We start from the raw sequence: 18,422 nt of genomic DNA on the forward strand, positions 1-18,422 counted from the left end.
CCGAAGGATAGTGGTGCATCCCTACAACACCAGCAACCTCATCAAGATGTTTGGATCTTGCACAATAATGGCTTGGACGTTGGACCGACAAAGATAAGGTCATAAAGAAAAAATAAAGAAAAAAGCCAAACATTAAACAATCAGAATAGGACTGCAACTGGATGTATCCCTGTTAATCAATTAGAAATATCCTATTAGACCGTCTATTTTCCTGTCCGTTCACATTTTTCATTGCTGCTATGGATTCGATGTTAGAGGGGTCTAAAGGCTATGATCATCGTCATAGGAATTAACCTCCCGCCGTGTTAAAGGCCACAGGTTCGTTGATGTTACGGCGCTCGCTGGTTGCACACCAAATCACGCCCGACGCCGCCCGCGGTGAAGACTTGCCCCGGCCCATGTGGCCGCAACCGCGCTGCCGATTGAAGTTCGGCCTCCTGTTGGTTCCTCGCCGCGTGAGAGTCGAAAGAGAACCGTTTTGAATAATTATTATGTTACTTAAGAGTAATTTACAACACAAGACGAGGTCCACGGAGCTGTGAAAGTTTTCCCTCTAGTTAGAATGAGACGAAAGGTAGCCTGGTTTTTACACGTCTTCAGATCAATAAAATGGCCAGCTGTTACAAGCAAAGTGGGGACATTTGGGCAGTTTAATGGAGAATTTAATTGAATTTATTTTGGGTAACAGACATATACAATAACATGTACAATGTGGACCCAGAGGATATCACTTGAAAGTATTAATTAAAACGCTTGTTTCCAAAAGTGGTCCTCGATGGTTAAAACAATAACACATATAAGAAAGGTTTTATTACATTAAGTCAACAAAAAAACACTATTATAGTCATTATCAGCCAATAAATGTATTGTCATAGGCCTTCCCTATTGAAAATTATTTATGACCTGATTTGCCATCCTAAAATAATGTTATCATGCGTAAAACTATATGATATCTTGCGTAGAACCAATGTATGAGACATTTAATAGCCTCTTCTATAATTACTTACTGTATATGTTACCAAAATGCACTGTGGTGGGTTGTTCCAGGGTTGTTGAATGAACGTGGCTATACAGAAATGTATCTGAATTGTGCGGCCAATAACCAACATGTCAATAGCCTATCAGAAAGAATCATCAGCATTTTATGTGAATTTTACTTAATTTGACATGCTACCAAAAACAACAAATGCAGTTACTGAGAGTTGGGATACCCAGATGTTTGAGGCAAGTGTTGGAAACAATATTAACATTATTTCCAATACCAATAACGGTTGTATGGTGCTCATTAATAAATGCGCGCACTATCCTGCAGATTATGGAATATGAAGAAAAAGCTGTGTTCGACTTCAAATCTTCGAGTTATCAGACATTATCTTGTCATGGCTCAGCAACCGTGAACGGGAGCGAATAAACTGTGCTAATGCATGCTACGTGAGTGTAGTGCGTGCCATTGGAATAAACGAGGGGATCCTGCGTTTGTAATGCGCGAGTGTGTGTGAAAAGAAGGTGGGGGTGAGAGACCCCGTCGTGTTTTGACCCCCCAAACAACTCCCGACCACCATCTCTCCCCACATAGTCTCTGCCCCTCTCAATGTTTAAAGCAACATCCCTCAAGTCGCTGTGACATTTTCCAGCCTGCCGCGACAGTCCATGGACAGCGAGAACGGCCAAAAAGGACGCTGTTTCTCCTCGCCAAGCATCTGCGAGCCGGACCCAAAAACATAACGTGCGGACCTTCCACAACGCTCTCGAAACCGAAGCCCATGCAGGATATCTCGAGCACAGCCTGAGAGTGACTATAGCCTATACGTCAAATCTAGGTTTCGGTGGGATATTTGATGGAATCATATTTTTCTAAAATAGTGTATTGTATGATGCCTGCATGTAACAGCCTAATGGTTGATGTATTCTTATTAGTGATATATATTAAATACACATCGCTTTTATGGTCGTGGACCTCTAAGTTTGGATCATAAAGCTGCTTGCTTGCAATAAAAGTAACGATTCGATTTACTTCGGAAATATATGTAGCCTATTGTAGCCCATAGTAGCCTAGGCTATTGGTGTAGCCTAATTATGGTCTACACTCCGGATCATTTTTTCTAACCAACCGCCTTGTAAATAATTATGAGATTTAAGTGTTTGATGCTTCAACTGTTATAATTCCACCTCTATTAGTTTATTAAAGAGCGCATTATTTTCATCAGATCATCTGGATACAGGAGGCAGGACGCCTGCGCTGGACAGCGGGTCTGGTCTCATCCTTCCCGGAGTAGGATTGGCTTCCGTGTCGCATGGATAAGAGGGTAGGATGGCTGTTTACTCTATTCTACTGCATCCTTTACACTCACTCATCATTTGTACTATCACGGTAGTCTGTATCATTCTCTCCAGTTAATAATCTTGCTAGTTTGGTTATTATGTAGAATTGTGCCTCTTTGCTCGGTCCTTACGCGTTGACGTAGCGCCCCTCGCTGCCTGTCTAGCCTCTCTCCCTGTCCTCCCTCGCGTAGGCCACAGCTCCCAGCTATAAAGGGCCAATGAAGGCAGCAGCAATATGTCAAGGAGTTCACATCAAGGTATTAAGGAATAACCTTATTGACATAATTGTGCATGCTCTAAATATTCCTAAATAGACTGACCTGACCTAAATAATTAGGGTCGTGTTGATATAATGTCAAGTAGCCTAGTTTGAAATGTGGAAATAGCCTAGACATTTCATATAGTCTACATACTGTCCTATACATTTCATATAGTCTACATACTGTCCTATACATTTCATATAGTGTACATAGTGTCCTATACATTTCATATAGTCTACATACTGTCCTATACATTTCATATAGTCTACATACTGTCCTATACATTTCATATAGTCTACATACTGTCCTATACATTTCATATAGTCTACATAGTGTCCTATACATTTCATATAGTGTACATAGTGTCCTATACATTTCATATAGTCTACATAGTGTCCTATACATTTCATATATTATCTTGCTTATAAATTAGCTCTTAACTTTTCTTTATATTTCAATATAGGGTCACGTATAAGTGAACAACTGTCAGAATGATACTATTTCCATTGTTTTACAAGGGCTTTAGCACTATAAACAAATCATCAAATCAAATCAAATTGTATGAGGCACATGCGCCGAATACAACAGGTACATTTCCCCTTACAGTGAAATGCATACTTACGAGCCCCTAACCAACAATGCCGTTAAAAAAAAGAATAGTAAGAATAAGAAATAAAAGTAACAATTAAAGAGCAGCAGTTAAATAACAATAACGAGACTATACACAGGGGGGTACCGGTACAGTGTCAATGTGCGGGGCACGGGTTAGTTAAGATAATATGTACATGTAGGTAGAGTTATTAAAGTGACTATGTATAGATGATAACAACAGAGTAGCAGCGGTGTAAAAGGGGGGGGGGGGGGGGGGGGGGGCAATGCAAATAGTCTGGGTGGCCATTTGACTAGATGTTCAGGAGTCTTATGGACTATATAGCTCTTATATAGGGTGTAAAAACTCTCTCTTGATAACCATAAACGTTTATCTGGGTTTCAATATGTATAGTGTAATATTTGAAATACAGTCTATTTAAACTGAGATGGTGTGTTTCCTGCTGGAATTAATAGTCGATTATTGGACTAATAAAAGTGGTTGTGAAAGTGGAAAGACATGATATGTCCATATACAGTATGAGGTGTAGTGAGTAGGTCGAGGAAAAAAGAGTAGGTCGAGGAAAAAGAGAGACAGGTGAGGCAGACCAAGTCGCTAAGTAGGTCAACTCTTTTGCTATAGTGTGTCGGCGGCTCGCGGATCCCGTTGCTATGTGCACTGTGCTACTCTTTCCTATTCCTAAAGATAATTGCCATAGTAGGCTACTCATGACATTGTATCACACACACACACACCAATAACCTGCTGAATATATACCACATTTTAGAGTAACTTGTCAAACTCCCATGCAATGAACTGTTGCTCTTTTCTGTATCTGTCTTGATGTTTAATTAAAACGGAAAAAAGGTAATAGGTCAGATGACATTTAGGCCATTTCTTATCTGTGCTGTAATAACACGTTCGGCTTGCAGTTGAGTGAGGAAAGACATTTTGATATGTCATATAGCCTTGGTGTCAACAGCTTCGGGTCGTGCTTATCAAAGTAGCTTTTCAGGATAGGATTTTTCCGTGTACTGTAATTAGGCCTACAGATGACAATTACGCAGTCGCTTTTCATTGACATTTTACATTTGATTTTCGTTATATTATTCTAATCCTGTTAAGAATTTCGTAATTTACCCTAATTAAAGTCAACAAAACAGGTACTTTATTTGTCAGATTTGATTACAATTCAGACATAGGCAACTTTAGTTCACTGAAACCAGGTCAAGAAAGTGTATCAGTCAATTATCCATAATTAGCCTAATTCTGGTTATATGCACCAAAGGGAAGTGAATTTGATAAATTATATATGTTGTCCCATGTCCTGTAAAATATACAGTTTATCCCACTGTTTACAATTGGTGGCACTTGCCTGTCATTCGAGCATATTGCTTTTAGGCTACCTTCAACCGAAAGAAAATAGATCCGTTTGGAAACCTGTAGAGCTTTCTGTTTTTGCATAGACTACCTACGTGTATTAGGCCTACATGTATACTAAATAGAAAACTATTGTCACAAACTCTATCACTTTTCATTGGAATAAGCGGGATGTTGGGACAACGTAGGATACAAATGTACATTTACGTAGGCCTACCCATTGTTGCTTTTTATTTTGAACATATCGAATAAAATATATTGCATTTGTCTGAGAAAATGTTGGACAAAAACATATTTTCAACTTGAGAATAATGAAACCGTTGAATGGCTTTGGAAATACAGGCTAAAGGCGAATGTTTGCAAACTTTGTTTTTGCCAACAGGCAATCTGGTGGAAAGTGATTTGTATGTATTGAATATGTTGCACATTGCAAGTTCAAACAATACTTTGAATAGTTTCTTCTATCTGATTTATTAAGTAAAACAACTGCAAGAACGAAATATGAAGGATGCGCATGCTATGTATCCATCCACTGGTCTGTGGTTAATTGTCAGCATTAATATATTTCTAATATGTGTAATAGCCTACGTGGTAAAAAAAAACATGTTCAATTTAGTTGCCGAGAAAATTAAATGATATCGCTTATGCCTATATACGTATAGAAAACGAAGCTCTCTCTTTGAGCTATCATGATAAATATGAGGATTGCAGTTAATTCTAATCGTATGAACATTGTAAGTGTTTCTCACATTTGAAGCTCAGCCTCATGCCTTTTGGGACCATTTGAAGAATTCGTCATGTTGATTTCAATGCTTTGATCCGTTGACGCACAGCGGCTACAGTCGCACTGTAATCGGAGAGCTCGTGTAAAGAAAGGCGCGGAATCTGATATTGGTGATTGTGTTAATAGCGAGTATCCATGAAACAAAAGGTGGCCCGACAAAACCGCAGAGCAGGTGCACGCTGTGATCACGCAGCCATATGGGACTATGATTGGCCATACTTTAATCCAGGAGAAAACCGCTGGCTTTTGATGACAGGAGAAAAGCCTTGGAGACTGAAGTCAGCTGCAGTTTAACACACATCAGCTCTGTGAGGTTGAGAGAGAGATATGAGACTGACAGAGTGTGTGAGAGATAGAGAGCATAAGCTCATGTTTATGTATGAATCTGTGTGTGTTTGTTTATCTCATGTCAATTGTCCCAGTGTGGATGTCTCTTTTCCCCCTGAAAAACTGCTCAGCAAGAAGCCTCTAGTCAGAAAATTAGCTACAGCTCGAAGTGATCTGCTTCCATATTCACAGGGGGCCTCATCTCCTAATTTCTCTCTCTCTCTCTTTCTTTCATTCTTGCTCACACACACACACACACACACACACACACACACACACACACACACACACACACACACACACACACACACACACACACACACACACACACACACACACACTTGCTTTCTCCACTTCTCTCCACAACTAAATGCAGATGATTAAAATACACCCCAACGCACATGTTCAATATGTTATGTCTCTCCCCCTTGTTCCTCAGTATGAAGACCTGGTGCACTACTCAGGGTCAGAGGGCATGCCCGTGGGGGGGTATGGAGAGGCCATGAGGTCACTGCACCCCCCTCACTATGGCCACACTGTCCCAGATTCCCTCAAACACCACAGGGACCAGATCTATGGGTGAGCAGAAAATAACTATTTCACTGCAGTTTGTGTGTGTGTGTTTGTTAGATTTCTTTTTCATTCTAACAGTATGCATGTATATTTACTATCAGTGTGCTCTGTGCCTATATACATTTGCTGGGATGTGTGTGTGTGTGTGTGTGTATTGTGTACATGCATGTGTGTGAGGACAGCGAGAGAGAATATGTGTGTGTGTGTGTGTGTGTGTGTGTGTGCCCATGTTAACTCTGTGTGTGTTCTGTGTGCACAGTCATCCCCTGTTTCCATTGCTGGCCCTGGTGTTTGAGAAGTGTGAGCTGGCCACCTGCTCACCGCGGGATGTCACATCCCACTCAGTCCCTCCCCACCTCCAAGGCCTGACCAATCACAGTGATGTATGCTCCTCAGACTCCTTCAACGATGACATCGCAGCCTTCGCCAAACAGGTGAGTTACATCTCTACGAGCCAATCAGAGAACAGCTGTGTACTGTATGTGGGATGTATCATAGTGACAAGGATTCATGATTAGATTAGTTTTTAGATTAGAAGTTTAATAGTCACATGTACAGGGTTGCAGGTGTAATTACAGGGTACAGGGAAAATCGTAAGCTCCGAGCTCCAACCATTATCCATCTTTCTTTCCTTTTGTAATTCAGATTCGCTCAGAGAAGCCCATTTTTTCTACAAATCCTGAACTGGACAACCTGGTATGAAAATAACATGTGTATACTTTAACAGAGAAATAACCAAATGCTTATAGCGTACATGTAGCGTCACACAGTAATTTAGAAATCGATTAAGGATAACTCATATGCATGTTTTTCAGTCATAGTAATATTATAGGCTACAATATGGAATAACTTGTGTTCATAGCTACCAATCTGTTCTTCTCCTCAGATGATCCAGGCCATCCAGGTACTACGTTTCCACTTGTTGGAGCTGGAAAAGGTGTGCTTCTTCACTCATCTAAAATATGTCTCTCTCGCTCTCTGTCTCTGTCTCTGTTTCTCTTTCTGTTTCTCTCCCCTCTTACCCTTTATGATTCAGACTAGTGACTGCTGACTGCAGGCAAACCAGATATGATCAGCCGTCACACACCTAAACCACACAATGCTATACTATTTCCTGACACCACCTCTTCTCCCTCTTCCTCGTCTTCTATTCTCCAGGTTCATGACCTGTGTGATAACTTCTGCAATCGCTACATCACCTGCCTGAAAGGCAAGATGCCCACAGACCTGATTCTGGATGACAGGGAGGGCGGGTCCAAGTCTGACGTGGAGGATTTCACTGGCTCCTGCACTAGTCTGTCAGAGCAGGTAGGTGACACTTGAATGACGATTGGCTAGCAGATTTCACACTATATCTCTCTCTCAATATGTCTCTGAAAAAGACACTGATGAAGCCCTGTCAGGCAAAACACCTGTCCCTAAAGAGGGAATAAATGTTGCTTTCTTTGACTACAAATACTGAGTGCGGACCGTCTTCATGTTCCTGTTCATCTCAATATGTTTCTCTCTCTGTCCTTCCCGCGCTCTCTGTAGAATCAGTCGTGGTTGCGGGATCCAGATGACTGTGCGTCCACTCCGCTAGGGACCCCTGGCATGTCTTGTGGCCTGCCTTCACACAGCACAGACAACTGCAGCGATACGGGTACCACTAACACACTAACTCATACACACGCCTGCACAAACACACACTTGTCTTTTCAAACACTCATGCTAACAACATAATCGACATACACAAATAAACCTGACATCAATTGGACATGTTAACGCACGCACACACACACACACACACACACACACACACACACACACACACACACACACACACACACACACACACACACACACACACACACACACACACACACACACACACACACACACACACACACACACACACACTGTGCTAATGCCATATCTCTATTGTCCTCTGGCAGGGGATGGTTTGGATGGGGGCGTGGCCTCCCCCAGTACGGGCGAGGAGGACGATACGGACCGAGACAGAAGGAACAACAAGAAGAGGGGCATTTTCCCCAAACTGGCAACCAACATCATGAGGGCATGGCTCTTCCAGCATTTATCGGTGAGAAAAGAGAGACAGTAGAAAGAATAGTGAGAGAAGAATGACAGATAGAAGCAGAGAAAAGCAGAGGGGAGCCGAGAGGAGAGGAACGAGGGAGAGGAGGAAGGGGATATCGTTCACACAATGCAAAAAAATAAGTTGAAAATGGAATGAAATGACAGAGATAATGTGTGAATAAGAGGTTCAATATTGAATAGTTCTGAACAGAGAGAGAACAATTTATGGTGAATTGAAGTCATTCTGATAATTAGCAGTTATATTGGAAAAACTCTGAAGTCATTCTCATTAATTATGACTCTGTGTGAGTGTGAGTGAGTGAGAGTGAGAGAGAGAGAGAGGGAGAGGGGGAGAGAGAGAGAGAGGGAGAGAGAGAGAGAGAGACAGAGACAGAAAGAGAGAGAGAGATTAATTGAGATGTAATGTCAGTCATTAGTATTCATCTAATGGTTGAAGAACTCCCTTATTGACATGCTTTGGGTTTTTAATTCTACATAGATACTTGTGGAGCCATTTGTGTCTGGTGTATGTGTGGTGTATGTGTGAGCCAAAATGATACATTTGATGATTTTATGCAATGATAATCTATGCCAAAAGCAAAGGCTAGACATGCTCTTGCTGAATCTCAACCAGTTTGGCAAATACATAACGCCCTTTTTCTGAATGTCCCTTCCCAGCACCCATACCCCTCAGAGGAGCAGAAGAAGCAGCTGGCACAGGACACAGGCCTGACCATTCTGCAGGTCAACAACTGGTCAGTACCCCCTTGATCAATAACCAATGATCAGCTCTGTGTTTTACTACTGTACTGTGCCCCTTGTCGCCCGGACCTTAGCATGACCTCCGCTGACCCCATCAATACTGATCAATCCATTATCACCCAGAGATCCATACTCCCTCTGTCCTAATGTGGATTGACGGTGAACCATGAAGGGGTTAAGTGGTTGTAAAAGTGAAAGGTTAATATTCCCAGAGTTAGCCCTTTTCTCCATTAACTGACTCTCCTTCCATTCCATTCTCCTCCTCTTTGTGTTCTCTGCTCCTATTCTCCCTCTTTTTCATATCTCCTCCTTCCTCTCCAGGTTTATCAATGCAAGACGGAGAATAGTACAGCCCATGATTGACCAGTCAAATCGCTCAGGTAATAATTACCACTGTATTCCCTCCTCTAATGTATTGTTACTGACGTATCTATAAATTCCTAAGTTGTATTGATGCTATAGGTGTGTATTTTGAATGCATATGTGTGTAGCTGATCGCTATGGACATTCAGGTTAGGTGAATAATGTGGGTGTGTGTTTGGTTGACCAGGTCAAGGTGGTCCTTACAGCCCAGAGGGAGCAGCACTGGGGGGCTACGGACTGGACGGCCAAGCCCACCTGGGTCTCAGGGCAGCAGGTAAGAGACAGAGATAAGGACGACTGGGTCATGTTCATTAGGCAACAAAGAGAAGAAAACGGACTGAAGCAGGGAGGCACTACCAGAACTCCAATAAGAAATGCTCTTTTCCATTTGAAAAGGTTTTGCTATGGTGTGCCAGACTGAACATGACCCTAGTGTTTTTACCAATCATTTGGTGGACACGTTCGGTGGTATGTTGTTGTACAGTACCTCCTAATATAAATGACTCTCTCTCTCGCTCTCTCCCCCTCCACAGGTCTTCAGGGGATGCCGTCTCTTCCCGGAGAGTACCCCGGGGCCCTGCTGTCCCAGTCTGGCTACCCCCACGCCGGCCCGTCCCTGCACCCCTACCCCGGCCCCCACCCCGCCATGCTGCTGCACCCGCCGCCCCACCCCCACCCCGCAGATCCCCTCATAGGCCAGGGCCTGGACATACACGCCCACTAACTGAGAAGGAAGGGTGTGAAGGAGAGGGGAGAGAGGGGCCATCATGGGGGAGATGGGGGCTCACACACCCGCCACACGCTAACTACGACAGCATGGCGCAGTCCAAATGTTTACATTCCCGCCGTAAGACACTAACTTCCACAGTCACTCAAGCCATTGTCTGCAACATGCATACACTTCCCTTAACATACCACCGCTGGCCCCTCTTATACCATCAATAACATACTTATATTCCATCTCAGACGTAGACAAAGACACACACCACACTGAGCCCTTGAGTGTGAGCCAAACCCACTTCAGAGTGGAAGAGGCGAGCGTCCTCAGCCCCTTCTCTCTCTACATACTCTGTGGTGACAGTGAGCTGTCTGACTCCCAAGATAGCGCCCTCTCTAGGAGCATAGAGGAACACCCCACATGGACCACTGACCAGCCAACTTGCCTCTCTCTCCCACCTGGCCTACTGGCCAACCAAACGGAAAGACGGAAGGACACAGGTCAGACACACAGCTCCCAATCTGCCTGGGTCACCTTAACCTCCATAACTCTTATGACCTCACACAGCCCAGGTTTGAAGCGTTGTGATTGGACAGAACGCCAGCGATACACTCTAACCTCTCTCCTCCACGCCCCAGGCCACACCCAGTCTTCCCACACCGACAACTGTCACACACACCCACCGTATTTCATTTGACTTTTTTTAGATCTATTTTTGTATTTATATGTGTCAGAGAGGTGGGACCTGACAGAAGTCCTGTGAACAGTGATCTTCCAGGGCATCACTCTGCATGATTCTTGTACACTATGAATGAGCTCAATTTGTCTCTCTCAATTTGTTCAAGGACGTACCTTGGTTTGTTTAAATACGTTGGAATGAGTTGATCACTTACCTCCTTAAAATCCTGTCAGACATGAATAGTAGGGTTTACTGTGGGATCCACATCATAAGCCAAACAGTGAACACACACACGATCCTGTCATACCATTTCACAGTCCATGTTGTCTGCTGTTGTTTTTGAGGAGGACAGCCAAAGGACTTTACACATGCTGCATCTTCCTCAGTCCCTTATGGGTCTCTGATAAAATAATTTATTTCCAAATGTTGATGACAATAATTAATGATAACGATGTTACAGTTATGATTTTGCTTATAGTATTAAAACCTTTCTTTTGTAAAAGTGTGTAAATGACTTTTTCTTTGAGTTTGCCCTCCAATTATTCGCTGTCAGATGTAAAAAGTGTCAACACGGTGATGAAATACACAAATCAGTATTAGGTCATCTTGAAAATATTAATATTTTCTTCCTGGTGCAATCACATGTCATTACTATATGCTAATTGACTCATTTTCAATTGATGTATGCTGCAGTTTTGTACCCCCTTCTTTTCTTATTTTTCTAGCCTAGCATCTTCCCTGACCTCTCTCCCTTAGTTTAGCTCTTTGTTAATTTTTTACTCCTCATTTTCACTCTGTCTTTCCACATTCCTTCCTCATTCACTTTATACCTCCTCCCATCTGCAGGGCCATGTGCAACAAGGTTCAAATCCAAGCCAAAGTGATTACTCATTAAATGTCAAACACAATTCAAACAGCATTTGGCCTGGCCTAAACCCTCCTCGTCCACCCGGCCATCCATTCAATCCCCACCTCACCCCTGTCCTGTGATAGATGCAGCCTGCAGCAGGGGTCAGAGTTCATACAAGGGTCAACAGGAAATGGCCTGGCTTTATGACCCTCAGGGCTGACTCCAAGTCCCACCACATATTTTCCTGTCCACACACTCATATGCCTTGTCCATCTTGTCACTCATGTCCCAGCTATAAATTTTGTCCCCAATACGTGGACACACACAGTTGGTTCATAATTTGTTGCACTGCAGGTCCATTGTTTACATCGAGCTTCCTGAACATATGCATGAGTTCATTTATGAACGTGTTCCTCTTGCTTATTATCTTGACTAGGTCAAGTGACTTTGGAGCTGGAAAAGCACTTACAATTATTATTTAAACACCATAGTCCCATAGAGAACATAAGTGACTGTATGATGGTCTGACGGAGATCTCAGAGCCAACAACAAACAGACAGACAGCAGGAGTGAGATGCTATTCATACTGTTTTCACTTTATGATTGCTTTTGATAGCTAGAGTCCGTAGCCTCACACAAACACAAAATCCATTAGCTAGTGGAAATTGCATTGCATAAATGTGCCAATACTGGGAAAGAGAAGGGAGAGAGAACAGTGTGCACAGCCACAGAGCTCAGTGAGGGAAGCATATAGTGTGAAGTCATTATGGCAACTAAGTCTATCTTAATAATGAAATAACCCAAAACTGGAGGAACTGGAAGGCTAGAACAGGAGAAAATATTATAAACACACATTTTGGGGGAATACAGCTTTAAAAAATATATATTTATATTGTAAATATAACAGTAACTTAACCTTAATGTAAACCAGATGTATTCAATATTTGTGAGAACATTGTACAAATATAATGAATCCCAGCAGGATATTGGCAGACATGTGTTACAGATTATTTGTGTTACAGAAATACAATGGCTAAACAATATTGCTTCCTATATGAGCAACTCTGTATTTGAGTGTGTTTTAATAAAAATATGCATACTGTATATGTATCAATGCTATAGCTAATAGGTCTGAATGAATGAAAAGGTGCACGAAAAGAGGAAAAATCTCCATTTTGTTTAGATGTCTGTGTGTGTGGTTTGTTTTTAAGCGGAATGCGGAATGTGTGTGCGCGCGCAAGTGTGTTTGTGTGTGTGTGTGCGGAGGAGGGCCTCTGGTGGTCATTAATCATTCAATTACACACCTGTCAGAGTTCAGACAAGGGGGAGAGAGCTGCACACAGGGGGGAGGAGAGGGAGAGAAAGAAAGAGTGAGAGAAAGCTAGAGGAAAAGTGTCCGACTACAAAGCCTCAACAGGGGGAAGCGGTTTGTGACAACGAGTGAAAGAGCAGAATAGGACAAAAGGGACAAACAAAATAAGAGTGGGGGCCAGAGAGACAGTGACAGACAGAACAGCTCGGTGACGTGCTGTCCCAAATGGAACGACCATAGTCAGAGCAGACAGGTCAGGATCCAACGTCGATGCTCTGCTCGCTTTCACAAGCCTTCATTAAAAATCATGCAGGACGATGTAGAAAGGAACCATTTGATCTGTCAGCCAGAGAGGGGAAAACTAGAGTTGGTAGCTCCTACTGTCGTTTACCACAGAGTTCAAATACAGTTTCTAGCCTGGGAACAGCCAGGATGTGTAGCAGCCTGATGATGCATAAACTGGAGTAATGTCGTGAATAATTGATTGAAAGTGTTTGGTCCTGATTCACAAATGTCTCTCATCTATTTATCACTATTAGGAGAGGCTGCCAGGCCCATTAGAACAGCTGCTTGTTAGATGCCTGTCAATCAAGGGGGAGGGGAGAACACACACCAGGCACACTGGTATACATTTAGTGTGAGGAACAAGTGTTTGTGATATACTGTTTAGTGTGAATATTCATGTTTTTCCAGAATGTGTGTGTGACTGTCTATTGTTCTGGCGTTGCCTTGTGCTTGGATGTGTACGTACTTTGTGTGTGTGAGTATGTGTGCGAGTGGGTATCTTTGTGTGACCATCTTTTTCTCTCTCCCTCTCCCCTCTCTCTTTCTCTCACTCTGCATCAGGACGGCCTCTATGTTTAGCTGCAGCTAGCTAGCGAAGTCCTAATTTTAAAAGCCTCAGGCGTCTGCCATCTGTGTGCTCGTCCCCGCCATATATCAAATTCACGGCTGGACTGAATGTGTAATATAGTCCCATGTATGCATAATATATCACGTGATCATGTATGTATGTGTGTGTAGTAGGTAAAGTCTCAGCCACTGTTCCTCCATCAGTCTCTCATCAGGTTTGACTGGGCTGATGAAGGGCCCAGATGTTTCTTAGACCTGGTTAAAAGATCGAAAAGCAGGCAGAATGCCAGATGTCTCATTAGGCAAATTTGATTAGGTTGCTCATTTAAAATTCTGAATGTGGCGGTTTCATATGTATGAATGTATGGGAGGGCACGTGTGTGTGTGCGTTCATTTGCATACGAGGCATTCTGTATAAGTAATTGCATGTGCATGTATATATTACAGTATGCCCGTGTGTGTGTGTGTGTGTGCGTGGGCTTGTTTGTGTGTTGTCTGTGTCTATGTGGTAGAGGTACCATGTGTCTGTGTGGTAGAGGTACCATGTGTCTGTGTGGTAGAGGTACCATGTGTCTGTGTATGGTAGAGGTACCATGTATCTGTGTATGGTAGAGGTACCATGTGTCTGTGTATGGTAGAGGTACCATGTGTCTGTGTATGGTAGAGGTACCATGTGTCTGTGTATGGTAGAGGTACCATGTGTCTGTGTATGGTAGAGGTACCATGTGTCTGTGTATGGTAGAGGTACCATGTGTCTGTGTATGGTAGAGGTACCATGTGTCTGTGTATGGTAGAGGTACCATGTGTCTGTGTATGGTAGAGGTACCATGTGTCTGTGTATGGTAGAGGTAGAGGTATCATGTGTCTGTGTATGGTAGAGGTACCATGTGTCTGTGTATGGTAGAGGTACCATGTGTCTGTGTGGTAGAGGTACCATGTGTCTGTCTATGGTAGAGGTACCATGTGTCTGTGTGGTAGAGTTACCATGTGTCTGTGTATGGTAGAGGTAGAGGTACCATGTGTCTGTGTATGGTAGAGGTAACATGTGTCTGTGTATGGTAGAGGTACCATGTGTTGGTGTATGGTAATACATGGGCTTGTATATATTACAGTATGTGTGTCGGTGTATGGTAGAGGTACCATGTGTTGGTGTATGGTAATACATGGGCTTGTATATATTACAGTATGTGTGTCGGTGTATGGTAGAGGTACCATGTGTCTGTGTGGTAGAGTTACCATGTGTCTGTGTATGATAGAGGTAGAGGTACCATGTGTCTGTGTATGGTAGAGGTAGAGGTACCATGTGTCTGTGTATGGTAGAGGTACCATGTGTCTGTGTATGGTAGAGGTACCATGTATCTGTGTATGGTAGAGGTACCATGTGTCTGTGTATGGTAGAGGTACCATGTATCTGTGTATGGTAGAGGTACCATGTGTTGGTGTATGGTAATACATGGGCTTGTATATATTACAGTATGTGTGTCGGTGTATGGTAGAGGTACCATGTGTCTGTGTATGGTAATACATGGGCTTGTATATATTACAGTATGTGTGTCTATGTGGTAGAGGTACCATGTGTCGGTGTATGGTAATACATGGGCTTGTATATATTACAGTATGTGCCTGTGTGGTAGAAGTACCATGTGTCTGTGTATGGTAATACATGGGCTTGTATATATTACAGTATGTGTGTCTATGTGGTAGAGGTACCATGTGTCGGTGTATGGTAATACATGGGCTTGTATATATTACAGTATGTGTGTCTATGTGGTAGAGGTACCATGTGTCGGTGTATGGTAATACATGGGCTTGTATATATTACAGTATGTGCCTGTGTGGTAGAAGTACCATGTGTCTGTGTATGGTAATACATGGGCTTGTATATATTACAGTATGTGTGTCTATGTGGTAGAGGTACCATGTGTCTGTGTATGGTAATACATGGGCTTGTATATATTACAGTATGTGTGTCTATGTGGTAGAGGTACCATGTGTCGGTGTATGGTAATACATGGGCTTGTATATATTACAGTATGTGTGTCTATGTGGTAGAAGTACCATGTGTCGGTGTATGGTAATACATGGGCTTGTATATATTACAGTATGTGTGTCTATGTGGTAGAGGTACCATGTGTCGGTGTATGGTAATACATGGGCTTGTATATATTACAGTATGTGTGTCTATGTGGTAGAAGTACCATGTGTCGGTGTATGGTAATACATGGGCTTGTATATATTACAGTATGTGCCTGTGTATGGTAATAAGGACCTGTCTGCTCCACTGTTCACTCTTTAGCATCAAAGTATTCTAATGTGCAGATGTCTAGAATGGTGTTTTTACAGTATGCCAACATAATTTCACATTTCACCATCCTAAAGCATGAAAAATTATGTTGATTAAAATAATGACAAAATTAAGTTTAAAACAGTACATATTACACATAACATAATACAATCTGATCAACAGTTATTTCCTGATAGCTGTTAATTCAGGCATCTCAACACATTTCTCTCCCTTTCTCAAACTCCTTATGCACTAATAAGCTCTACTGTTATGCTTGACTATTGCAACCCAGAGGAAACGGACAAAAGTGGTGTGGTACTGCAACTTAGTGGTCAACATGGAAAATACATCAACAGTGTTGAAAATACATTTCCAGCCTGCTGAAAGCCTCCATGCTTTGCCCCAATTCTTAACCTTTATTTAACTAGGCAAGTCAGTTAAGAACAACTTCTTATTTACAATGACGGCCTACCAAAAGGCCTCCTGCGGGGACAGGGGCCTGGGATTAAAAAAAAAACAAATAAATACAATATAAATATAGGACAAAACACACATCACATCAAGCGAGACAACACAACACTACATTAAGAGAGACCTAAGACAACATAGCATGGCAGCAACACATGACAACACAGCATGGTAGCAACATAACAAGAACATGGTAGCAGCACAAAACATGGTACAAACATTATTTGGCACAGACAACAGCACAAAGAGCAAGAAGGTAGAGACAACAATACATCACACAAAGCAGCCACAACTGTGTCTTTGAATGACGAGATTGAGATAAAACTGTCCAGTTTGAGTGTTTGTTGCAGCTCGTGCCAGTCGCTAGCGCCAGCGAACTGAAAAGACGAGCGACCCAGGGATGTGTGCGCTTTGGTGACCTTTAACAGAATGTGACTGGCAGAACGGGTGTTGTATGTAGAGGATGAGGGCTGCAGTAGATATCTCAGATAGGGGGGAGTGAGGCCTAAGAGGGTTTTATAAATAAGCATCAACCAGTGGATCTTGCGATGGGTATACAGAGATGACCAGTTTACAGAAGAGTATAGAGTGCAGTGATGTGTCCTATAAGGAGCATTGGTGGCAAATCTGATGGCCGAATGGTAAAGAACATCTAGCCACTCGAGAGCACCTTTACCTGCCGATCTATAAATTATGTCTCCATAATCTAGCATGGTTAGGATGGTCATCTGAATCAGGGTTAGTTTGGCAGCTGAGGTGAAAGAGGACCGATTACGATAGAGGAAGCCAAGTCTAGATTTAACTTTAGCCTGCAGCTTTGATATGTGCTGAGAGAAGGACAGTACACCGTCTAGCCATACTCCCAAGAACTTGTATGAGGTGACTACCTCAAGCTCTAAACCCTCAGAGGTAGTAATAACACCTGTGGGAAGAGGGGCATTCTTCTTACCAAACCACATGACCTTTGTTTTGGAGCTGTTCAGAAGAGAAAGTTTGTTGGACAAAAAGAAAGTTTTGTTGTAGAGCATTTAACACAAAATCCGGAGAGGGGCCAGCTGAGTATAAAACTGTATCATCTGCATTTAAATGGATGAGAGAGCTTCCTACTGCCTGAGCTATGTTGTTGATGTAAATTGATAAGAGTGTGTGACCTAGGATCGAGCCTTGGGGTACTCCCTTGGTGACAGGCAGTGGCTGAGACAGCAGATTTTCTGACTTTATACACTGCACTCTTTGAGGTAGTTAGCAAACCAGGCCAAAGACCCCTCAGAGACACCAATACTCCTTAGCCGGCCCACAAGAATGGAATGGTCTACCGTCTCAAAAGTTTTGGCCAAGATAATAAAAATAGCAGCACAATATTGCTTAGAAACAAGGGCAATGGTGACATCATTGAGGACCTTTAAGGTTGCAGTGACACATCCATAACCTGAGCGGAAACCAGATTGCACACCTGAGAGAATACTATGGACATCAAGAAAGCCAGTCAGTTGACTATTGACAAGTTTTTCCGACACTTTTGGATCAGTTAGGATCAGCTTGATCTCCCCTTTAAATAAAGGATGAACCGTGGCTGCCTTCCAAGCAATGGGAGAAAGGAGAGACAGGTTAAAAAGGTTGGAGATAGGCTTGGCGATGATATGGGCAGCAACTTTAAAGCAGAAAGTGTCGAAACCGTCTGACCCAGATGTTTTTTGGGGGTCAAGTTTAAGGAGCTCCTTTTAGCACCTCGGACTCAGCGACTGACTGCAGGGAGAAACTTTGTAGTGGGGCAGGGGAAAAAGAGGGGGAAGCATCTGGGATAGTCGCATTAGAAGGGGTGG

The 18,422-nt window shown here is 42.7% G+C and overlaps 1 protein-coding gene across 3 annotated transcripts; it reads left to right on the forward strand.

The window, feature by feature from the left end:
* The first annotated feature begins 1,426 nt into the window (after positions 1–1,426).
* On the forward strand, positions 1,427–11,335 carry LOC129832244 (homeobox protein meis3-like). 3 transcript variants are annotated; one of them, XM_055896171.1, is made up of 13 exons: positions 1,427–1,826; positions 2,208–2,306; positions 6,102–6,241; positions 6,495–6,669; positions 6,881–6,931; positions 7,122–7,172; positions 7,394–7,543; positions 7,769–7,877; positions 8,170–8,315; positions 8,990–9,066; positions 9,395–9,453; positions 9,624–9,710; positions 9,970–11,335. In XM_055896171.1, exons 2-13 carry the CDS (start codon positions 2,295–2,297, stop codon positions 10,158–10,160), a joined length of 1,248 nt encoding a protein of 415 aa, XP_055752146.1. In that variant the 5' UTR covers positions 1,427–1,826; positions 2,208–2,294; the 3' UTR covers positions 10,161–11,335. The 3 variants fall into 3 exon arrangements, with proteins under 3 accessions (XP_055752146.1, XP_055752147.1, XP_055752149.1); XM_055896172.1 differs by having other exon boundaries at positions 1,427–1,820; XM_055896174.1 differs by having other exon boundaries at positions 1,427–1,792.
* Positions 11,336–18,422: the final 7,087 nt, after the last annotated feature.

Source organism: Salvelinus fontinalis, chromosome 33, assembly GCF_029448725.1.
Source record: "Salvelinus fontinalis isolate EN_2023a chromosome 33, ASM2944872v1, whole genome shotgun sequence".
Classification (NCBI taxonomy): Eukaryota; Metazoa; Chordata; class Actinopteri; order Salmoniformes; family Salmonidae; genus Salvelinus; species Salvelinus fontinalis.